We start from the raw sequence: 16,273 nt of genomic DNA, 5'->3' as shown, positions 1-16,273 counted from the left end.
TCCGATCGTCGGCGAGAGCGTGAAAAGCTGATTGGTGATTCTGCCTCATTCAGAAGCTGTCTGCTCTCTACCAGCTCCATCCATCGCTTGGCCGACCCACAAAAGCATCAAAAAACTGGTCTCCACACAGGTGCTTTCACTTAGCTCCTGCCCTGACCCAGGCACTAAAAACCCACATTAAAAAAACTTGCACTAACCAGATCTCTCTCCTAGCGTGGCATCTTGCATTACTCATGATTAGATAATCACCTCCTTTGCATGCGATGAGAATGCACTTGCGCAGAACAAGCTGTGGATTGTTAAGCGGGTTTATACATCTTATTACATACCTGTCTAGGGTTTGCACGGGAAACCTTGTGTATAAATGCGCACAAAGTACATGTTGAAACCTGCGACAGCATTACTTCTGCTTATTACATCAGCCCCATAGAAAGCTGCCACAAATTCCGGTCAGTGTGGAATTCAAGATTATTCTTGATCTTGTGTTTTCTATATGGATATATACATCATTCGCAGCTGAACAGGCAGCCCATTTTATGTAATTCCTTACCGGAAATGCCAGTATTAGTTTACTATGTTACTTAGCCAGCAAGAAAATACTGTGGTTGCAAGTCAAACTTCCAGTTTCAAATCAAAGCTCTTGGGCATTCACATATAATTGAACCTTAAAAGCAACAAGTCATCAAATGCATTGCTTACAAAAATCTCTCTTACCACGTGTGCTGGAACCTGTGCTATTCTTGCAGCGGGGGTCCCTGGACGTGGGTAAAACTGATTAATGAAAAGACTTGGAAATCGATACTCTTCCACAAGTCTCATCGTCTCTTGAAAATCTTCATCCGTTTCCCCTGGGAAACCACAGATGATGTCAGTAGCGATAGTTATACCTGGCACTCTGCAAGGTAGACAAAATGTTAAGTTTAGTATCGAGGAATAGTCTTCTTCCTTATTCTCTTCAACTCTTTTTCCCACATTCCTTTCTCACTGTCTTTTAAGCCAAAATCAAGAGGGTAGATATGCAATGGAATGGGACATTTTGTTTTTAAAGCAAGATTTGTCAACATATTAAATTATCTGTTTCGTATTTCTACTCTGTCTTCTTTCAGCATTTCCCAAGGCCTCCTTTTCTTGTTCTAACATATTTCATTTGCCATATTTCCACACATTTTAAAATATAAAGTGTCATATCATGGTCACATGTTCAAGTGTTCATAGCACTATGCTCAACAGATTGCACAATGAGTGTTGTCGCTGCCAGAATGAATGGGAGAGTGGTTAATAAGAAATGTCAGAAGTCTGAGTGGAAACGTGGTCAGGTTAGTTTGGCAGGCTGCAACTAGCAGCAAGATCTGTCTGGCAACTTGTAAGTACTGTAATAACTAGAAGTCTTAGTAGAACTGCAAGCTACATAGGGGACTTAGAAAGCTGGATATTTAGGCAGCAGCCATGCTAGTGTTGCTGTTTAAATTATTGCAGAACTTTACAGTCAGGCATAGGAAAAGTGGATGCTACAAGCAACTAAGTAGGGATCTTGTACACACTTCTACCTATGATGGTGGAGTACAAAGGAGGAAGATACAAAATGACTGTCCCAGATAAGGAGAAATCTTGCAGGTGGTGACAGTCTGATGCCGACAGTTGGAACGCATTCTTAGGGCCTGATTTTAAAAAGCATGGGGTTTTACTTGAGTAAGTAGATTTTGAAAATTGCTACAATATATGTCATTGACTTGTCCATAGGATTTACTCGTGTAAGTGCACGTTACGAGTGTAAATATCTTTTGAAAATGGCTATGTCAGTATGTTACATTTATGTGCCTAACTCCTTTGAAAATTACCCCCTTATTGTGGATAATATAACCGAGCAGAGATGGGCAGATGGTCTTTATCTACAGTCATCTACTGCTTTTTTTTCTTTAAAATCTCCTTTAAGCCCACTCTCTAGTTGTTCATACCATTATTTATTTATTGCAGCTTCTATTCCGCTAATTCCAATTTGTTCAATGTGGATTACACCAAATACATATACAATAATACAGAATAATATTTTAATGTATTTCATTGATTGATTTATATTCTGTTTTTTGACACTTCAAAGCGGATTACATTCCAGGACTTTTTTTTTTTTTTTTTTTTTTTTACATGTGATGCAGTAGCTCTGTTCTATTTTTTGAGAAATATGACACACACACACCCCTACTTAATATATATACCTAATAAATATAGTGTTATGCCTATATAGTGTTCTGATCATAGCACAGCAGCATCCTGATGGACTTAGATTTTTATTGGTGGGAGTAAATAAGCAGAAGAAACTTGTATGAAGTTTAAAAATGAATATCCTCTTAGGGATTAAATACAAATAAGAAGGAAAAAATGCAAATACTCATGATTTTAACTGCAAACTGAATTATATACATTTTTTTCTCATAGCTGTTTTTTAAACTGCCATTCCATAACACCAAGGTTATGTTGACAGTACACCTGTTTCTCATACAGTGGAGATTAAGGGGCAATTTGAGCTTTAGAAAACCAGAAAGCTAAGTGGGTCTTTCAAGTAAATTTGAATGCTGACAAAAATCTGGTTTCAAGTAAGAATCTCTCTGAGTTCTCTCACAGTTCCACAAATACTGGTCTCGGTATTATCAATGAATCAATGGGAGTAAAACTAGATACAATAATCTCTGTTTTCTAAAGGCAGGGTATATTTAGTCAACTGAATTCTCAGACTGGACACAACGTTTCCATGCCATATTACAGTGTTTTCCAATCTGGAGCCTAACAGGTCTGATTTTCAGGTTATCCACAATGAATATGCACGGTAGACAGACAAATAGATATAGATACTGAAGCTCCAATGTATGCAAATATATTTGTTGTGTATACCTTGCAAATCAGATCTGTTAGATGAGACTCCTGGACCATTTATTTATTTATTTTATTTATGAACTTTTAATATACTGATATTCGTAGGTCACATCATACCGGTTTACAATAAACTCATGGAGAAAAGGAAGTAGAAATTACAAATAACCGGGAAGGGGGAAGGGGAGCAGAAGAGGAAAAGGGAGAGAGTGGGGGTAGGGAGAAAGCCAGAGCATGAGGAGCGTGCATAACAACACATAATTAAGTGTAATATCCCCTCTTCCCAGGTTTGCAGATTTTTTTTTTGTAACTGTGACAAGCTGAATGTGTTTATATGTCTTTAGACATGCTGTTTCAATTTTAAAATCCAACAGAGATAATACAAAAAGTGGTCTTTATTTTGTACACAGAATATAATCGACGCAACAGAGTTAGTAATGATACCTCTATGAATAATGAAAATGTTCTGCAACTGTTGACTTTAAATCTCATCCCCTTACCACTAAACTTTCCATAACTGCATCCATCCACTCCAGTTCTCTCTCTCCTGTTCTGGTGTTACTTGGATTGGCATACAGTGAAGTTCTTACAATAAAAAATTGGTCTCAGAAAGATTCTTTCATGAATTTATATCAGGTAATAGTCGTTGTATAGAGGAATGTCAATTCTTGTAAAAATGAACGTAGTTGTAACCAAACATGTAAAAAAACTATTTAATCAAGTCTATCATGGAAGTCATATAGCAGATTAACACAAGAAACCCAAAATCTAGTTTTTACAAAGCAACATTCACTGTCAGAAATACTGTTGGAGATGTCAACCCACCCCCCCCCCCCACCCCTCTATAAGATTGGGGGATACAATGAAGTTACTAGGTGATACATTTAAAACTAATAAAAGAAAATATTTTTTTTACTTAATGCATAATTAAGCTCTAGAATTCATTGCCATAGGATGTGGTGAAAGTCATTAGTATAGCTGCATTTAAAAAAGATTTATAGAAGTTCTTGGAGGAAAAGTCCATAAACCATTATTAAGGTGAACTTGCAGAAATCCACTGCTTAGCCCTGGGATAAGCAGCATGGAAGCTTTCTATTCTTTGGTATCCTGTCAGGTACTTGTGACCTGGATTGGCCACTGTTGGAAACAGGATACTGGGCTTGATGGACCCTCAAGTCTGACCCAGTATGGCAATTCTGATCTTCTTCATTTTCTGTGGCAAAATTTAAAAATTCTGAAGCACATAGACAAACCTTTCCATCTTTTCTTCTGCATTATAAATTAAAGTAGTTTTCCAACTTAAGAACATGCCATACTGGGTCAGACCAAGGGTCCATCAAGCCCAGCTTCCTGTTTCCAACAGTGGCCAATCCAGGCCATAAGAACCTGGCAAGTACCCAAAAACTAGGTCTATTCCATGTTACCATTGCTAGTAATAGCGGTGGTTATTATCTAAGTCAACTTAATTAATAGCAGGTAATAGACTTCTCCTCCAAGAACTTATCCAATCCTTTTTTAAACACAGCTATACTAACTGTACTAACTACATCTTCTGGCAACAAATTCCAGAGTTTAATTGTGCGTTGAGTGAAAAAGAACTTTCTCCGATTAGTTTTAAATGTGCCACATCCTAACTTCATGGAGTGCCCCCTAGTTTTTCTATTATCCGAAAGAGTAAAAAACCGATTCACATCTACCCATTCTAGACCTCTCATGATTTTAAACACCTCTATCATATCCCCCCTCAGCCATCTCTTCTCCAAGCTGAAAAGTCCTAACCTCTTCAGCCTTTCCTCATAGGGGAGCTGTTCCATTCCCTTTATCATTTTGGTCGCCCTTCTCTGTACCTTCTCCATCACAATTATATCTTTTTTGTGATGCGGCGACCAGAATTGTACACAGTATTCAAGGTGTGATCTCACCATGGAGCAATACAGAGGCATTATGACATTTTCCGTTTTATTACCATTCCCTTTCTAATAATTCCCAACATTCTGTTTGCTTTTTTGACTGCCGCAGCACACTGAACCGACGATTTCAATGTGTTATCCACTATGACGCCTAGATCTCTTTCTTGGGTTGTAGCACCTAATATGGAACCTAACATTGTGTAAATATAGCATGGGTTATTTTTCCCTATATGCATCACCTTGCACTTGTCCACATTAAATTTCATCTGCCATTTTGATGCCCAATTTTCCAGCCTCACAAGGTCTTCCTGCAATTTATCACAATCTGCTTGTGATTTAACTACTCTGAACAATTTTGTGTCATCTGCAAATTTGATTACCTCACTGGTCGTATTTCTTTCCAGATCATTTATAAATATATTGAAAAGTAAGGGTCCCAATACAGATCCCTGAGGCACTCCACTGCCCACACCCTTCCACTGAGAAAATTGTCCATTTAATCCTACTCTCTGTTTCCTATTAGTCAGTTTGTAATCCACAAAAGGACATTGCCACCTATCCCATGACTTTTTATTTTTCCTAGAAGCCTCTCATGAGGAACTTTGTCAAATGTCTTCCGAAAATCCAAGTACACTACATCTACAGGTTCACCTTTATCCATATGTTTATTAACTCCTGTACAATTATTTTTTTTATTATTGTATAAGGAAAAAGGATCTTAAGTATAAGGAGAAGGAGAAGGTTTTGGAGATGGGGAGAGGAAAAGGAGAGGATGAGAGGACTGAGGAAGGGGAGAGAAGAGGGAAAGAAGATGGAAGATGGAGGATGAGGAGGAAGGAAGAGCAGGAATATCAAGAAAGTAGGGGAAAGAGGAAGAAAAAGCAGGAATTTGGGATAGAAAAGAGAAGGGCCAGGGAGATATTTTCTGTATCGGAAAGTCAGTGTAGCAAAGGTTGGATTCTAGGATTTGGAGAAAAGGTAAATGCAGGAAGGAAGGGAGATTCCAGTATTTGGGGATAGAATCCAAGATCAGAGGAGGAAGGATCTCAATTGGGAGGAGGAAGGATCTCAATTGGGAGGAGAAGGAAGGAGGAGGCAGGTGTCCCTGCCATGCTGTTATAACAGAGACCTAGTTCTGCTACCATTAAGGCCTGGGTGAACCCTTGGTAACAACAATCAGGCCGATTCAGTACGGTGTGCTCAGGCTGAGCGCACCATTAGCCCCCGCTTGGATGTGCGTTTTCCACGCACTATTATTACCCCTTATATAGTAAGGGGTAATAATAGCACGTGGAAAACGCGCTTCCAACCCCCCAAAAACTAATAGCGCCCACAACATGTAAATGCATGTTGATGAGCCTATTAGTTAGTCCCGCGCGATACAGCCAAGCCGCACATTTTACTCTCAGAAATTAATGCCTGCCCAAAAGCAGGAGTTAATTTCGACCGGCACCGGGAAAGTGTACAGAAAAGCAGAAAAAACTGCTTTTCTGTACACCCTCCGACTTAATATCATAGCGATATTAAGTCGGAGACCCCCAAAATAAAAAAATCGTTAAAAAAAAAAAAAAATCTGCCCTCGGCCCGTGGGTTGGAAAACGGATGCTCAATTTTGCCAGCGTCTGTTTTCCGAACCCGTGGCTGTCAGCAGGTTTGACAACTGACGCCGGTAAAATTGAGTGTCGGGTGTCAAACTCGCTTCTGCCAATAAGGAGGCGCTAGTGTCCCTAGCGCCTCCTTATTACCGCGGGCCCTCATTTGCATACAGAATTGCGTGCCCAGGAGAGTGGCCTGGGCGAGCATCGGGAGAGCCGGCTCTCCTGCGCATTTTACTGAATCAGCCCAAATATAGGTTAGTGAATGGGGAAGGTTACCATTCAAATGCAGCCCCTCCCTTTGCAGGGTGCTGGAATGGCCATTCCCCTGCAAAGGCTTTTGTAAGCTGCCCTCTCCAGAGAGTGGGGAGGCAGTCCCTTATGGCTTGCAAGCAGTTAGGAGGTGGGGTAAGGAGCTTTTCCTGTGTTTATTTTTCAGGCCCAGTCTGAGGAACCAGGCCCAACCTGCCTGGGAATCCTGATCAGGGTCAGGAGGGTTTTCCTTTCCCAGTCCACTCATTAGCTGGTTAGGATTTTTACTTCTAGATTTTTTTTTTTTTTATCAGGTTTTTACAATTTTATTGGTAGGAGCCTTGTGAGAGCCTGTGCATCACGGGGAATCCTGTGTCTGGGACTGCTCAGGTTAGGGATGAAAACGTAATGACCTGCTGCAAGGAGGAATTCTGGTTTTGACTTCTTTTGAAGGGGAAAAGGACTTGTTTTGAGACACAGGAGAAAAGTTTTGTTGCCCCTTCCTTCCTGCACTGGAGCAGGGTGAGTTGCCTGTTTTCTGATGGACCTCTCCCACCTGAGATCCAGAGACAGTCTGAGAGAACCAGAGAAGCAACAGAAATCATCTAATCATGAGTAAGAGCAAAGATCACTGAGGATACCCATCTGGCATCTTCACCCCCTGGGGAGACAGAGGATTTGACTCTCTGAGCAAAAGACAGTGTTAACCATTTTTACCGGGATTTGGAAGGGGTCTTCCGCCCATCTAAAAGAGGCCCTGCCCACCTGGGAGCTCCATTTAATCAAGCCCTGGAGGGTGAACATTTCCCTGGCCTGCTTCAAAGATTTGTGCACAGATAGAGGGCAAGACTGTAAGAAAGAGAGAGAGACTTTGCAGTGCAGAGGAGTGTGCTTTAATGCCATTCACATTCTGATTGCCCAATAGTAAAGATATTCTTTTCAGACAATAACCAAGTGACTCCGCGTGTTTATTGGGCTTAATACTGTACACACACGGAGGAAGAGGGGCATCATTACCTAGGGATAGAGAGAGAGAGTGTACCCAAGTCACCCCTAGCACTCTGGGCCTTGGAAGAAATATTCTCCCCCCACAGAGAAAGGCCCCAGGCCCTGGGGGAATATGAAAGATCTAGCCAGGGCTCCAGTCCTGAGGAGACAACAAATAAGTTTATGGCCGCATAAGAGTGAAGCTTGCCTCAAGGGATGGGGTACACTGTGATCTAAGCTGGCCTTAGGAGGTTGTGCGGCCCAGAGTGAATCAACTGCATCAGAGTCCTAGAAATTATAGTGTTGTGGCTACCCTAGGGGTGTAGGGCACGGGACAGTCACCACTATTCACCTTTCTTTACCTCCCTCCCCCCCCCCTCCAAGGACAGCCCTGGCTGTGATTTTGCTTTGCCTTGCATGCATTTTCTAACCTCCCACCCAATCTGGCATACAGGCACACTCAGCACCAATCTCTTCTCTATGACATTCACAAACACTGCTCCCCTCCCCCTTTCACCCCCTTCAGCTGATGCACTCATCCCCAGCCTCTCTACTCACCCCTCAATAATCCACCATTCAGCACCTCCTATCCTTCCCAAAATGTTCTCCCTTTGTTCTGTCTGCTCCAGGCTCAAACCCTCCTCTCCTGTTCCTGAATAATGGGGAGGGGTTGAATTTGGGAGCAGAGTAGCTCTTCTTTGTTCTGCTATTTCTTGTCCAGGCTTATATTGTTCCCTCTCATCCTGTTCCCTGCACACTGCCTGGGAGGGGAAAAGCCATACTTTGGAACTTTCTGGATTCCTCCCATCCTACCCCAGATTCAGGGAACTTGCATCAATTCCTTCCCCTAAAATTGTGCATCTAAATAATGTAAGAGAAAGAACTATCTCTATTGCTTTACCCCAACTATGGAACTCTATTCCACAAGAATTACGATATCAAATTATTTAAAAAGGGCATTAAAACTTGGCTTTGTAAACAAGCCTTCCAAGAGCTGTTAATGATTTCAAACTACTGATTTTATACCAAGGTAATGTATATAATTTTATTATCGCTACTTTTACTATTCTGCCTCTCTAATTGTTTACAATTTTAAGATTATTTAGCCTACTATTTTAGTTTACTATTTTATTTATTTGCATTATGAAACTATGTATCTACTTCCTGTCTTCCTTTGGAAATGCAAATATTTTTAAATTAATATTTGCTAACTACTGTAAACCGATTTGATATGCTCGCATGAAAAGTCGGTATATAAAAAATATTAAATAAATTAACAAAAATTAAATAAATGCTGGGTCTCTGTGGGAACAGTGAAAAGCTCCAGGATTCTCTGTTTACAGTTCTAGTCACTCCCTTTCCTCAGTAAGCCTGCAGGGAACAGGAGAAGAGGGGTGATTCTGAAGCAGACACTGGAGGCAGTATGGGGCCAATGCAATATTATTCGCAGAAAGCGGGCGCTGACTTTTCAGTGCCCACTTTCTTAATGCATGCATGGCGCCCGCAAGGGGGGTGTCATGCAATACGCAAATTAGGGGGTCTGACAGCGGGTTAAACAGTGCGCTCGGCTCCTATATGAGGAGAAACTGGAGAGGGGCTGCAACAAACAAAGCATAGTCTACAGCTGTGATTCCAGGACTTGAACTCACACGGTTGAGGGTAGAGTGACGGAGCACAAGGCAGGGTGCTTTGATTTACAGGGAGTGTGGGAGCAAAGAGAGTGCTGGGATCAAGGAGAAATGAAGGGGAAGAATGCTGGGATCATCCCTGAAGGGGGAGAAGTGGTGATGGTGGTGTTGGGGGAAGAGTGACAAAGTGTCTCTTAGTGGAGGGTGGGGGTAAAAGAGATAAAGCTGATACATATTATTACTCTCCTTCTCCACCCAACCCCTATCCCTGCTTATGAACAGCAATTTTAAGGTGACCACAACTCAAAAATTCCCAGGTATGTGAGGGGCTGGATCAGGAAGCAGAGCGCTGTTCTCTGCTGAGTGAGATTCAGCACAACTTGAAGGCAGCAAATCTTCAGCCAGCCTGCTGCCCGTGGATTTTTGCCATTCTAGGCCCAGGCCTGGTTTGCCTGTTGACAAATCTAGCCTGTCAGTGGTTCAAGTTCAAAGAAGAAAGGAAACCTTTGATTGTCTAGGTTTGATCTACTTAGCCTCGGTTCCCTATGAAACAGAGCTTATCAGATGGTTGAATAGGTCTGTGTCTCCCCCACACTGTCAATTCCTAAACAGCTAGGCTGAGCTAAACCAAAGTTTTTGGGAAAGTAGGCTCTTATTTATTTATTTTATTTATTTTTAATTTTTATATACCGAAGTTCTTGTGAGAATTACAAATCACTCCGGTTTACATAAAGCGATGAACTGCCCAACCGAGAAAGGGGGCTTTACATGGAACCATAGAACAGATGGAACAATATAACCGGATGTCAATTTAACATAGTAATAAATAAATATAATATAATATATACAATTAAACTATTTAACATAGAAATAGTGACATGTTAAAGCTATAATATAAATACAATAAAAATATGGTGAACTTTTGGACTAAAAGATTAATAGAACAGTTGCAGAGTCCTGATAGTAGGACTTGGTGAGGTGTCCATAATTTGGGGATACCTAATATTTAGGAAGTCCTCCCGTCTAAGTAGCTCTTGGGTGGACATCTGACTTTTTTATGTTTCAAAGCTGGAGAGCGATTTCCTCAAAAGAAATGCATGGGGGAAATTCTACACATTACACCCTGAGAACTACTAGACTGATGCTGACAAAACGTGATGCCTGGACACAGAGCATAAGCAACTTTACATTGACAGTATGAAATAGTAGAGGGTGCCGAAGAGGAGGGGCATACAAATGAAGCCGAGACTATCTGGAATATGATATTTTCTACTGTTTTAGTTTTAAGACTTTAATAGAGCTACAAAAATTGTACATGACACCGCATGATTAGAAGCTAACAGTCTACTAACCGCTAACAGTATCAGGAGTTCCTATTACAAAGCTACTGTTTACACAAATGAGCTGAAGTTGCCATCGCTTATCAAGCCATACAAGTTGTTATTCTTCGTCCTTATGACAATTACATTTTTTGCATTCATACCATGGAGTGTTTTAAAGAAACAGCACTATAACAAGAATGATTACAACTCTTTAGAAGCACAGCTACACTCTATCAGAACAAGTTACATAAAAAGTCTTGAAATAATGAGGCTGTAATAACTTTTTTACCCCCTTATAACTATGGTTTTATTTATCCTCTGCTTCTTTCAAAAAGCTATCAAAAAGGAAAAGAAACAAGGGGTGTGCTAAGAATTCTAATGCAATTATATCAATCATCAAATCAAGGGGAAAGATCAAAAGAAAAGGAGAGTGGCTGTTGTAAACTTTCACTTTCTACAATAGTCCAAAGTTCTTTGGTGTGCTTATATCATTTACGCATTAGTAATGAAAAATGCAATAAGATTACCCTGACTTACTGGAACAGTGTTGGATCAATCATCATCAATATTGCAATATATTCAGTCATATGCAAGACCTAGGTTTTGTTACTCAGCACTTGAATCTTACTTTATTTTTGCAGCGCACTACTGGAAATTGGGCCACTTCTGTTCTCCACTTTTATTTCACAATGTTGCAATTAACTACAGAAGAATGAAATTAAATCCTCTAAGGTTTCTTCAAATATCTTTTATGGGCTGGTCCACTCATCATGAAGAAAGAGGAGTGGAACATCACAGGAGAAATGTCTTATTTTTTTAAGATTTGCAATGCAAAGTATTTAGGGAATTCTGAAGATTAATGTTTAACATGCTAGATTAGATGCTCTATAAACCTAGATCTATTAATCAAAACAAGAAAAAAAAATTCTACATGGCTCAGTCTCTCAATACTGCTGGTCAGTTGTAAACTAGCTAAACACATTAATGATGCTACTCCCCAGGGTCCTACAGAGCACAGACACCCATGACAGGATACACGTGTGAAAACAAGCATTCCCAAGCAAATGAATTGGATTTGTGCACCATGAAATGGTATGCAATTATCATGACAGATATTCAGATTTATACTTTTCAAAGGCCACATCATCATGGAATAATAAATGTATGAGCAACAGTCGCTTGTTTGAGCAACGGTTTAATACACAACTTAAGAGTTTAACACTAATACTGTCTAATGGCAAGTTGTGAACTTCTGACAATGTGTTAAGATGTTAGCTATTGTGTTTCTTGTTCTGTGCCCTTCAGACTGACTATGGACCAGCCAGCATACCGTCTCTGGTACAGGGGGTTAGAGTGGGGCTTTGATGACCATGTCTCCTTCAGAGGCATCAAGGCAGGAAGTTTATGGATGTGAGGGTGCCTTAGTAGTTTGCTGAGTGTCCTGATAACTAGCTACCCATGATGTGAAATACAGGCGGAGGTGAGTGGTGTTTGTCAAAACTTTGCATATCTCTCATTTTCTAGCATGGCTGCAAGTTTGTTTTCACATACTTATCTGTGTCTGTTTGGATTAGGAGGTAATATTTAGCTATATTTTTTTTTTAATTCACATCTCAGTTCAACCTGTTGTGCACTGAATGCCCATTACTTGCATTTCTGCCCTTGTGCCTGTGTACATGCTCTGTCATGCTTTGGGTGCAGTTCGCTCAGAGGCACTGTCTCCAAATGAGTTTGTTTTGTGCATACCTTTACAGGAATGAACCTTACTTCTAAGCTAGGGTATGTTGGGAATGATCTCAATTTCTCAAATTTACTGCTAAAGCTCTTCTAAATACTTGCTTTGTGCAAAGAGAGCTTCCTTTTGGAGTTCACAGGATGTGATATGTACAGGCAATATATCATGGTGCATTTGGAAGTTTGCTTGCTGTGTCATTTATGATATTGCTGCAATCTCCCCCTGTCTTTTGTAACATTTATCTATCTGTTCTCTGTGCATTCTACCTTTGCAGTTTCAGTGTATCTCTATGTGTGATACTGTTTCCACATTCTTTTTCGTAATCATTTTTCTCTTGTTCTGCAATGTATTTTGTGCAGTATGGACAGCACACATAGCTTTGGCTGTAAAGAGATTGACCCTTTATGCCCAGGGTTTTACACCAATGTATGTTTACATACATGAAGATTTAACAGCGTAAAATCAGTAGTCCTTCTCGATGTGGAGTTGTGTGTGCTGCATTTTCTGGGTTATGTTTTGCTTTGTGATAGAAGTTGGTTGAGCATTACTTTTTTTTTTTTTAATATTTACCCCTTACCCCTTTCAGCTGCAGCATGCAATGCTTGTTCCCTTGTAGAAGGGCTAGGCAGAGGAAGCAAGTTTTAGCCCTACCCAAGAGATGATAAGAGCAATCAAGCAGCATCCCAAAAGGGAACGCCACCCTCACAAAAGGCAAAGTAGTATGAGAAAGTGAACTGAGAAATGAAAATGGTGAGTAACATTTGTATATATTGAACGCATTATGTAGTGTCATTTCTTCCAGGTATAATTGTGGATGAGATGATGTGTCTGGTGAAAAAGGGTCTGGGAGTATGTGGTGTGTATAAGCAGCAGTATTGTTAGGGTACATAAAACAAAGTTGTGAGCAAAAGTCAAATTCTATGCTTCAATTAATATTTAATTGAACAGATACAGAACACGATATCTTTTTGGAATTCTAAAGCAAAATTACTATTTGCTAATTTTAGCAGAATGAAAATAATAAAACAGTGAAAATGGCTGTTGCGGGCATGGACCCAACTGGAGCTTCACCTTTATCAGCTCTTGCTCCTCTCGGGGTTGAGCCTTCGGGTGCCGGGGCCAGCAGGTCTTAGGAGGGGGGCCCTCTACGGACAGTGGAGATTCTTCGAAGTATCAGGGTCAGAGTGGACTGAGACCTGGAGTATCCTGAGACAGACTGGGATCAGTGGCAGGCGGCATTCGAGATGTCCAGGAGGCAGGCAATGGTCAGTGGCAGGTGGCATTCTAGGATGTCCAGGAGGCAGGTCAAGATCAATACCAGGAATCTGTCCATAAGGATAGGTGGGACAGAGAGGCAGGCAGGTGGGTGAGGAATTACACAGGAGGCAAGGCACATTGAAGAACTGAAGCGACCATCACTGTGACTGAAGGACAAGACAGGGACACTGGAATGGGAGACGAAGACACTGGAACTGGAGAATGAAGACACTGAAGAACAAAGACAGGAACGCTGAAGGCACGGGAAATGAAGACTGGATGCTTAGGCAACTCACATTACGAAGCAGGCAGACCTTTGCTGAAGCAAATTGGCACCAGTGTTGCCCTTTTATAGGGCCTTGAACTGAAGTTATCAACAGGGGCCATGGTGAATTTCCTACTGCGGTCCCTTTAAATAAGAGGAGGCGTGGTGCTCCAGGCTGGCGCTGTCCAGGCACATGTGTGGATGACGTTCGCGTGAGCATGGTGGGTCGGACTGGTGGCATTCCGCCGCATAGGAGGTGATGTCGACGGCTTCCACATAGGTGAGAGAGGTGGTTCACAGGGTTAGCCCGTGGACCACCAAACGTAATAATAGCATATGCAAAAGTTTGAACACTTTTCCAGTTAAGTGAATTCTACTTTTTAAAGAAGTTAAGAAGGCCCAAAACGTTGATTGACTTGTTATGGCTTCAATTAGACAGGTGAAGACAATTCCATGGGTGAATAAATACTCTGACCCTTCTATCCTCAATCTGTTAAAATCAACAAAACATCTTTCTGCAATTTTTAATTCTAAATTATCCTTGTATAACTTTGAATCATGTAGAGGTTGTGAGAGCTTCTGTTCAGTTAAAGATTCCTTGTAACGTACAATTTGACCAGGGACCAGTTGCACACAACTGTACTAGTACTACGTATGTAGTGCTACAATGTGTGATTATGAGGGAATACTGAATGCACATGAAGTATGGCTGTTGTGAATGTATAATTTGCTATGCATAAGGTTAAGAGATTCCTTCGAGGAATGCTGTATGTAAGGCTGTGTGAGAGCATGAAGGTTGGGAATAAGTGAAAGAGTATATATGCATGGCTAGTATGAATGTAAATCTACGGTATATATGAGAGAGAGGATGTTTTTACCATATATACTCTTGTATAAGTCAATCTCATGTATAAGTTAAGGGTAATTTTGGGCCCCAAAAACAAGATTTATCTTAGGAGGGGGGGGGGGCCTCTACAGGTAAAACCTAGGGGGCTTATAAAATGGTGAAATAACACTAAGAAACAAACTGATAACTTAAGAAAATCGCTTTTATTTATTTTTTAAAAGCAAAATAAAGGGTCTCAAAAGAAAATGTCCTTTCTGTATGAATCCTTGCCTCCCTCCCTCCCCTCATGGCTGCGCTCCCTGTTTCAATACTCATCTCCCTCCCCTCATGGTTGCCCTCCCTGTTTCAATCTTCCCTCCCTCCCCGATGTCAAAATTTTGTAAAAAAAAAAAAAAAAAAAAAGACCTAAAGTCTCCCACTCTCCCGAACCCCGTACCATGTGACAGGGGTCAGCCAATGGCACCAATAGCCCCTGTCACATGGTAAGGACAAAGGGCCGCTGGCGCCATTTTGATTACTGGCAGCATATGATAGCTCCCGGCCCCCCCCCCCCCCCCCGGACCACCAGGGACTTTGGGTGAGTTTTTTTTTTGGGGGGGGGGTTGGGAGGTTGGGGGCCTGTGCATGTATAAGTTGAGCCAGCTTTTTTGTGCCTTTTTTCTGGCATTAATTTCTCGACTTGTAGATGAGTATAAATATAGTAAGTGCAGTTTAGGCAGATAGCCCACACTATCAACAGTGCCACCAAACTATATCTTATAGTAGCCTTCAATCCCAAACGTGACATTCTGTGACACATCATCTGCTAGAGTCTTATCTCTACAGCATTCAGTGCTACCAACAGCAAGTCAGGGTGGCTCCACACCTGTGAGATGCCATGGCTGAGTTCTATTCATTCTGAACCGAGCTGCTTTCCTGAAGTGCTGCTGATGCAGATAGAACCCACCACGAGCCTACATCTACCAGAAATAACATGACGGGTAATGTCACTTGCAGGGCAGCAGCTACACTCTGAGGCCAAAGAACAGCTTAAGGATGCTGTCAGTCCTTAGCTCTTTTTGCATCTATAATGTTTGTCATATTGTCGCCATGTCTGCTGACAATGTTGCAACTACTAGTTAAAATGCACTGACTGTACCTTTGCGCACTCCTCTCCCCCCTCTTTGTGGCTTCTGTTTGTTGCTAAATGAAGAGTACTGCTAGCTTCATTAAATAATGAAAAGGTTATTGGCATGCTTATGATTTAATGATTTAATAAATCTTCGAAAAGTCATTGCAAAGTCTTATAGCTGAGTTTTCAGTTCAAACAGGGTTTTCCTCAGGGCTTAAAACACATAAAAAGGCTCCATTTGAGTACCTCAAGCAATCTCCTCTACCATGGTTTTCTGTAGTGTGTGATACCACAAAACTGCAATAGTCACAGAAATATCAACTCATACAAGCAACATCAAATCAGGTTACCATGGAAACTCAACCCTCACCCAGGTATTAATAAGAACAATGCATTTAAACATCATCATGCCTATCACAATCTAATATCCTACACAACAATTCTCTTCAATCAGCTGATGGTCTAATGAAAAATGAGTTACCATAGCAACACAATGCTT

The 16,273-nt window shown here is 41.1% G+C and overlaps 1 protein-coding gene across 2 annotated transcripts in view; it reads right to left on the bottom strand.

Moving 5' to 3' along the window:
- Window positions 1-16,273, bottom strand: part of CDKAL1 (CDK5 regulatory subunit associated protein 1 like 1) — a 2,132,645-nt gene that overhangs the window by 394,893 nt on the left and 1,721,479 nt on the right. For both annotated transcript variants that reach the window (XM_029590755.1, XM_029590756.1), the window contains exon 12: window positions 715-895. In XM_029590755.1, coding sequence (XP_029446615.1) covers window positions 715-895 — 181 coding nt within the window. The remainder of the gene's footprint in view (window positions 1-714; window positions 896-16,273) is intronic.

Source organism: Rhinatrema bivittatum, chromosome 2 (assembly GCF_901001135.1).
Source record: "Rhinatrema bivittatum chromosome 2, aRhiBiv1.1, whole genome shotgun sequence".
Lineage (NCBI taxonomy): Eukaryota > Metazoa > Chordata > Amphibia > Gymnophiona > Rhinatrematidae > Rhinatrema > Rhinatrema bivittatum.
This window is presented reverse-complemented; position numbering and strand designations above follow the sequence as displayed.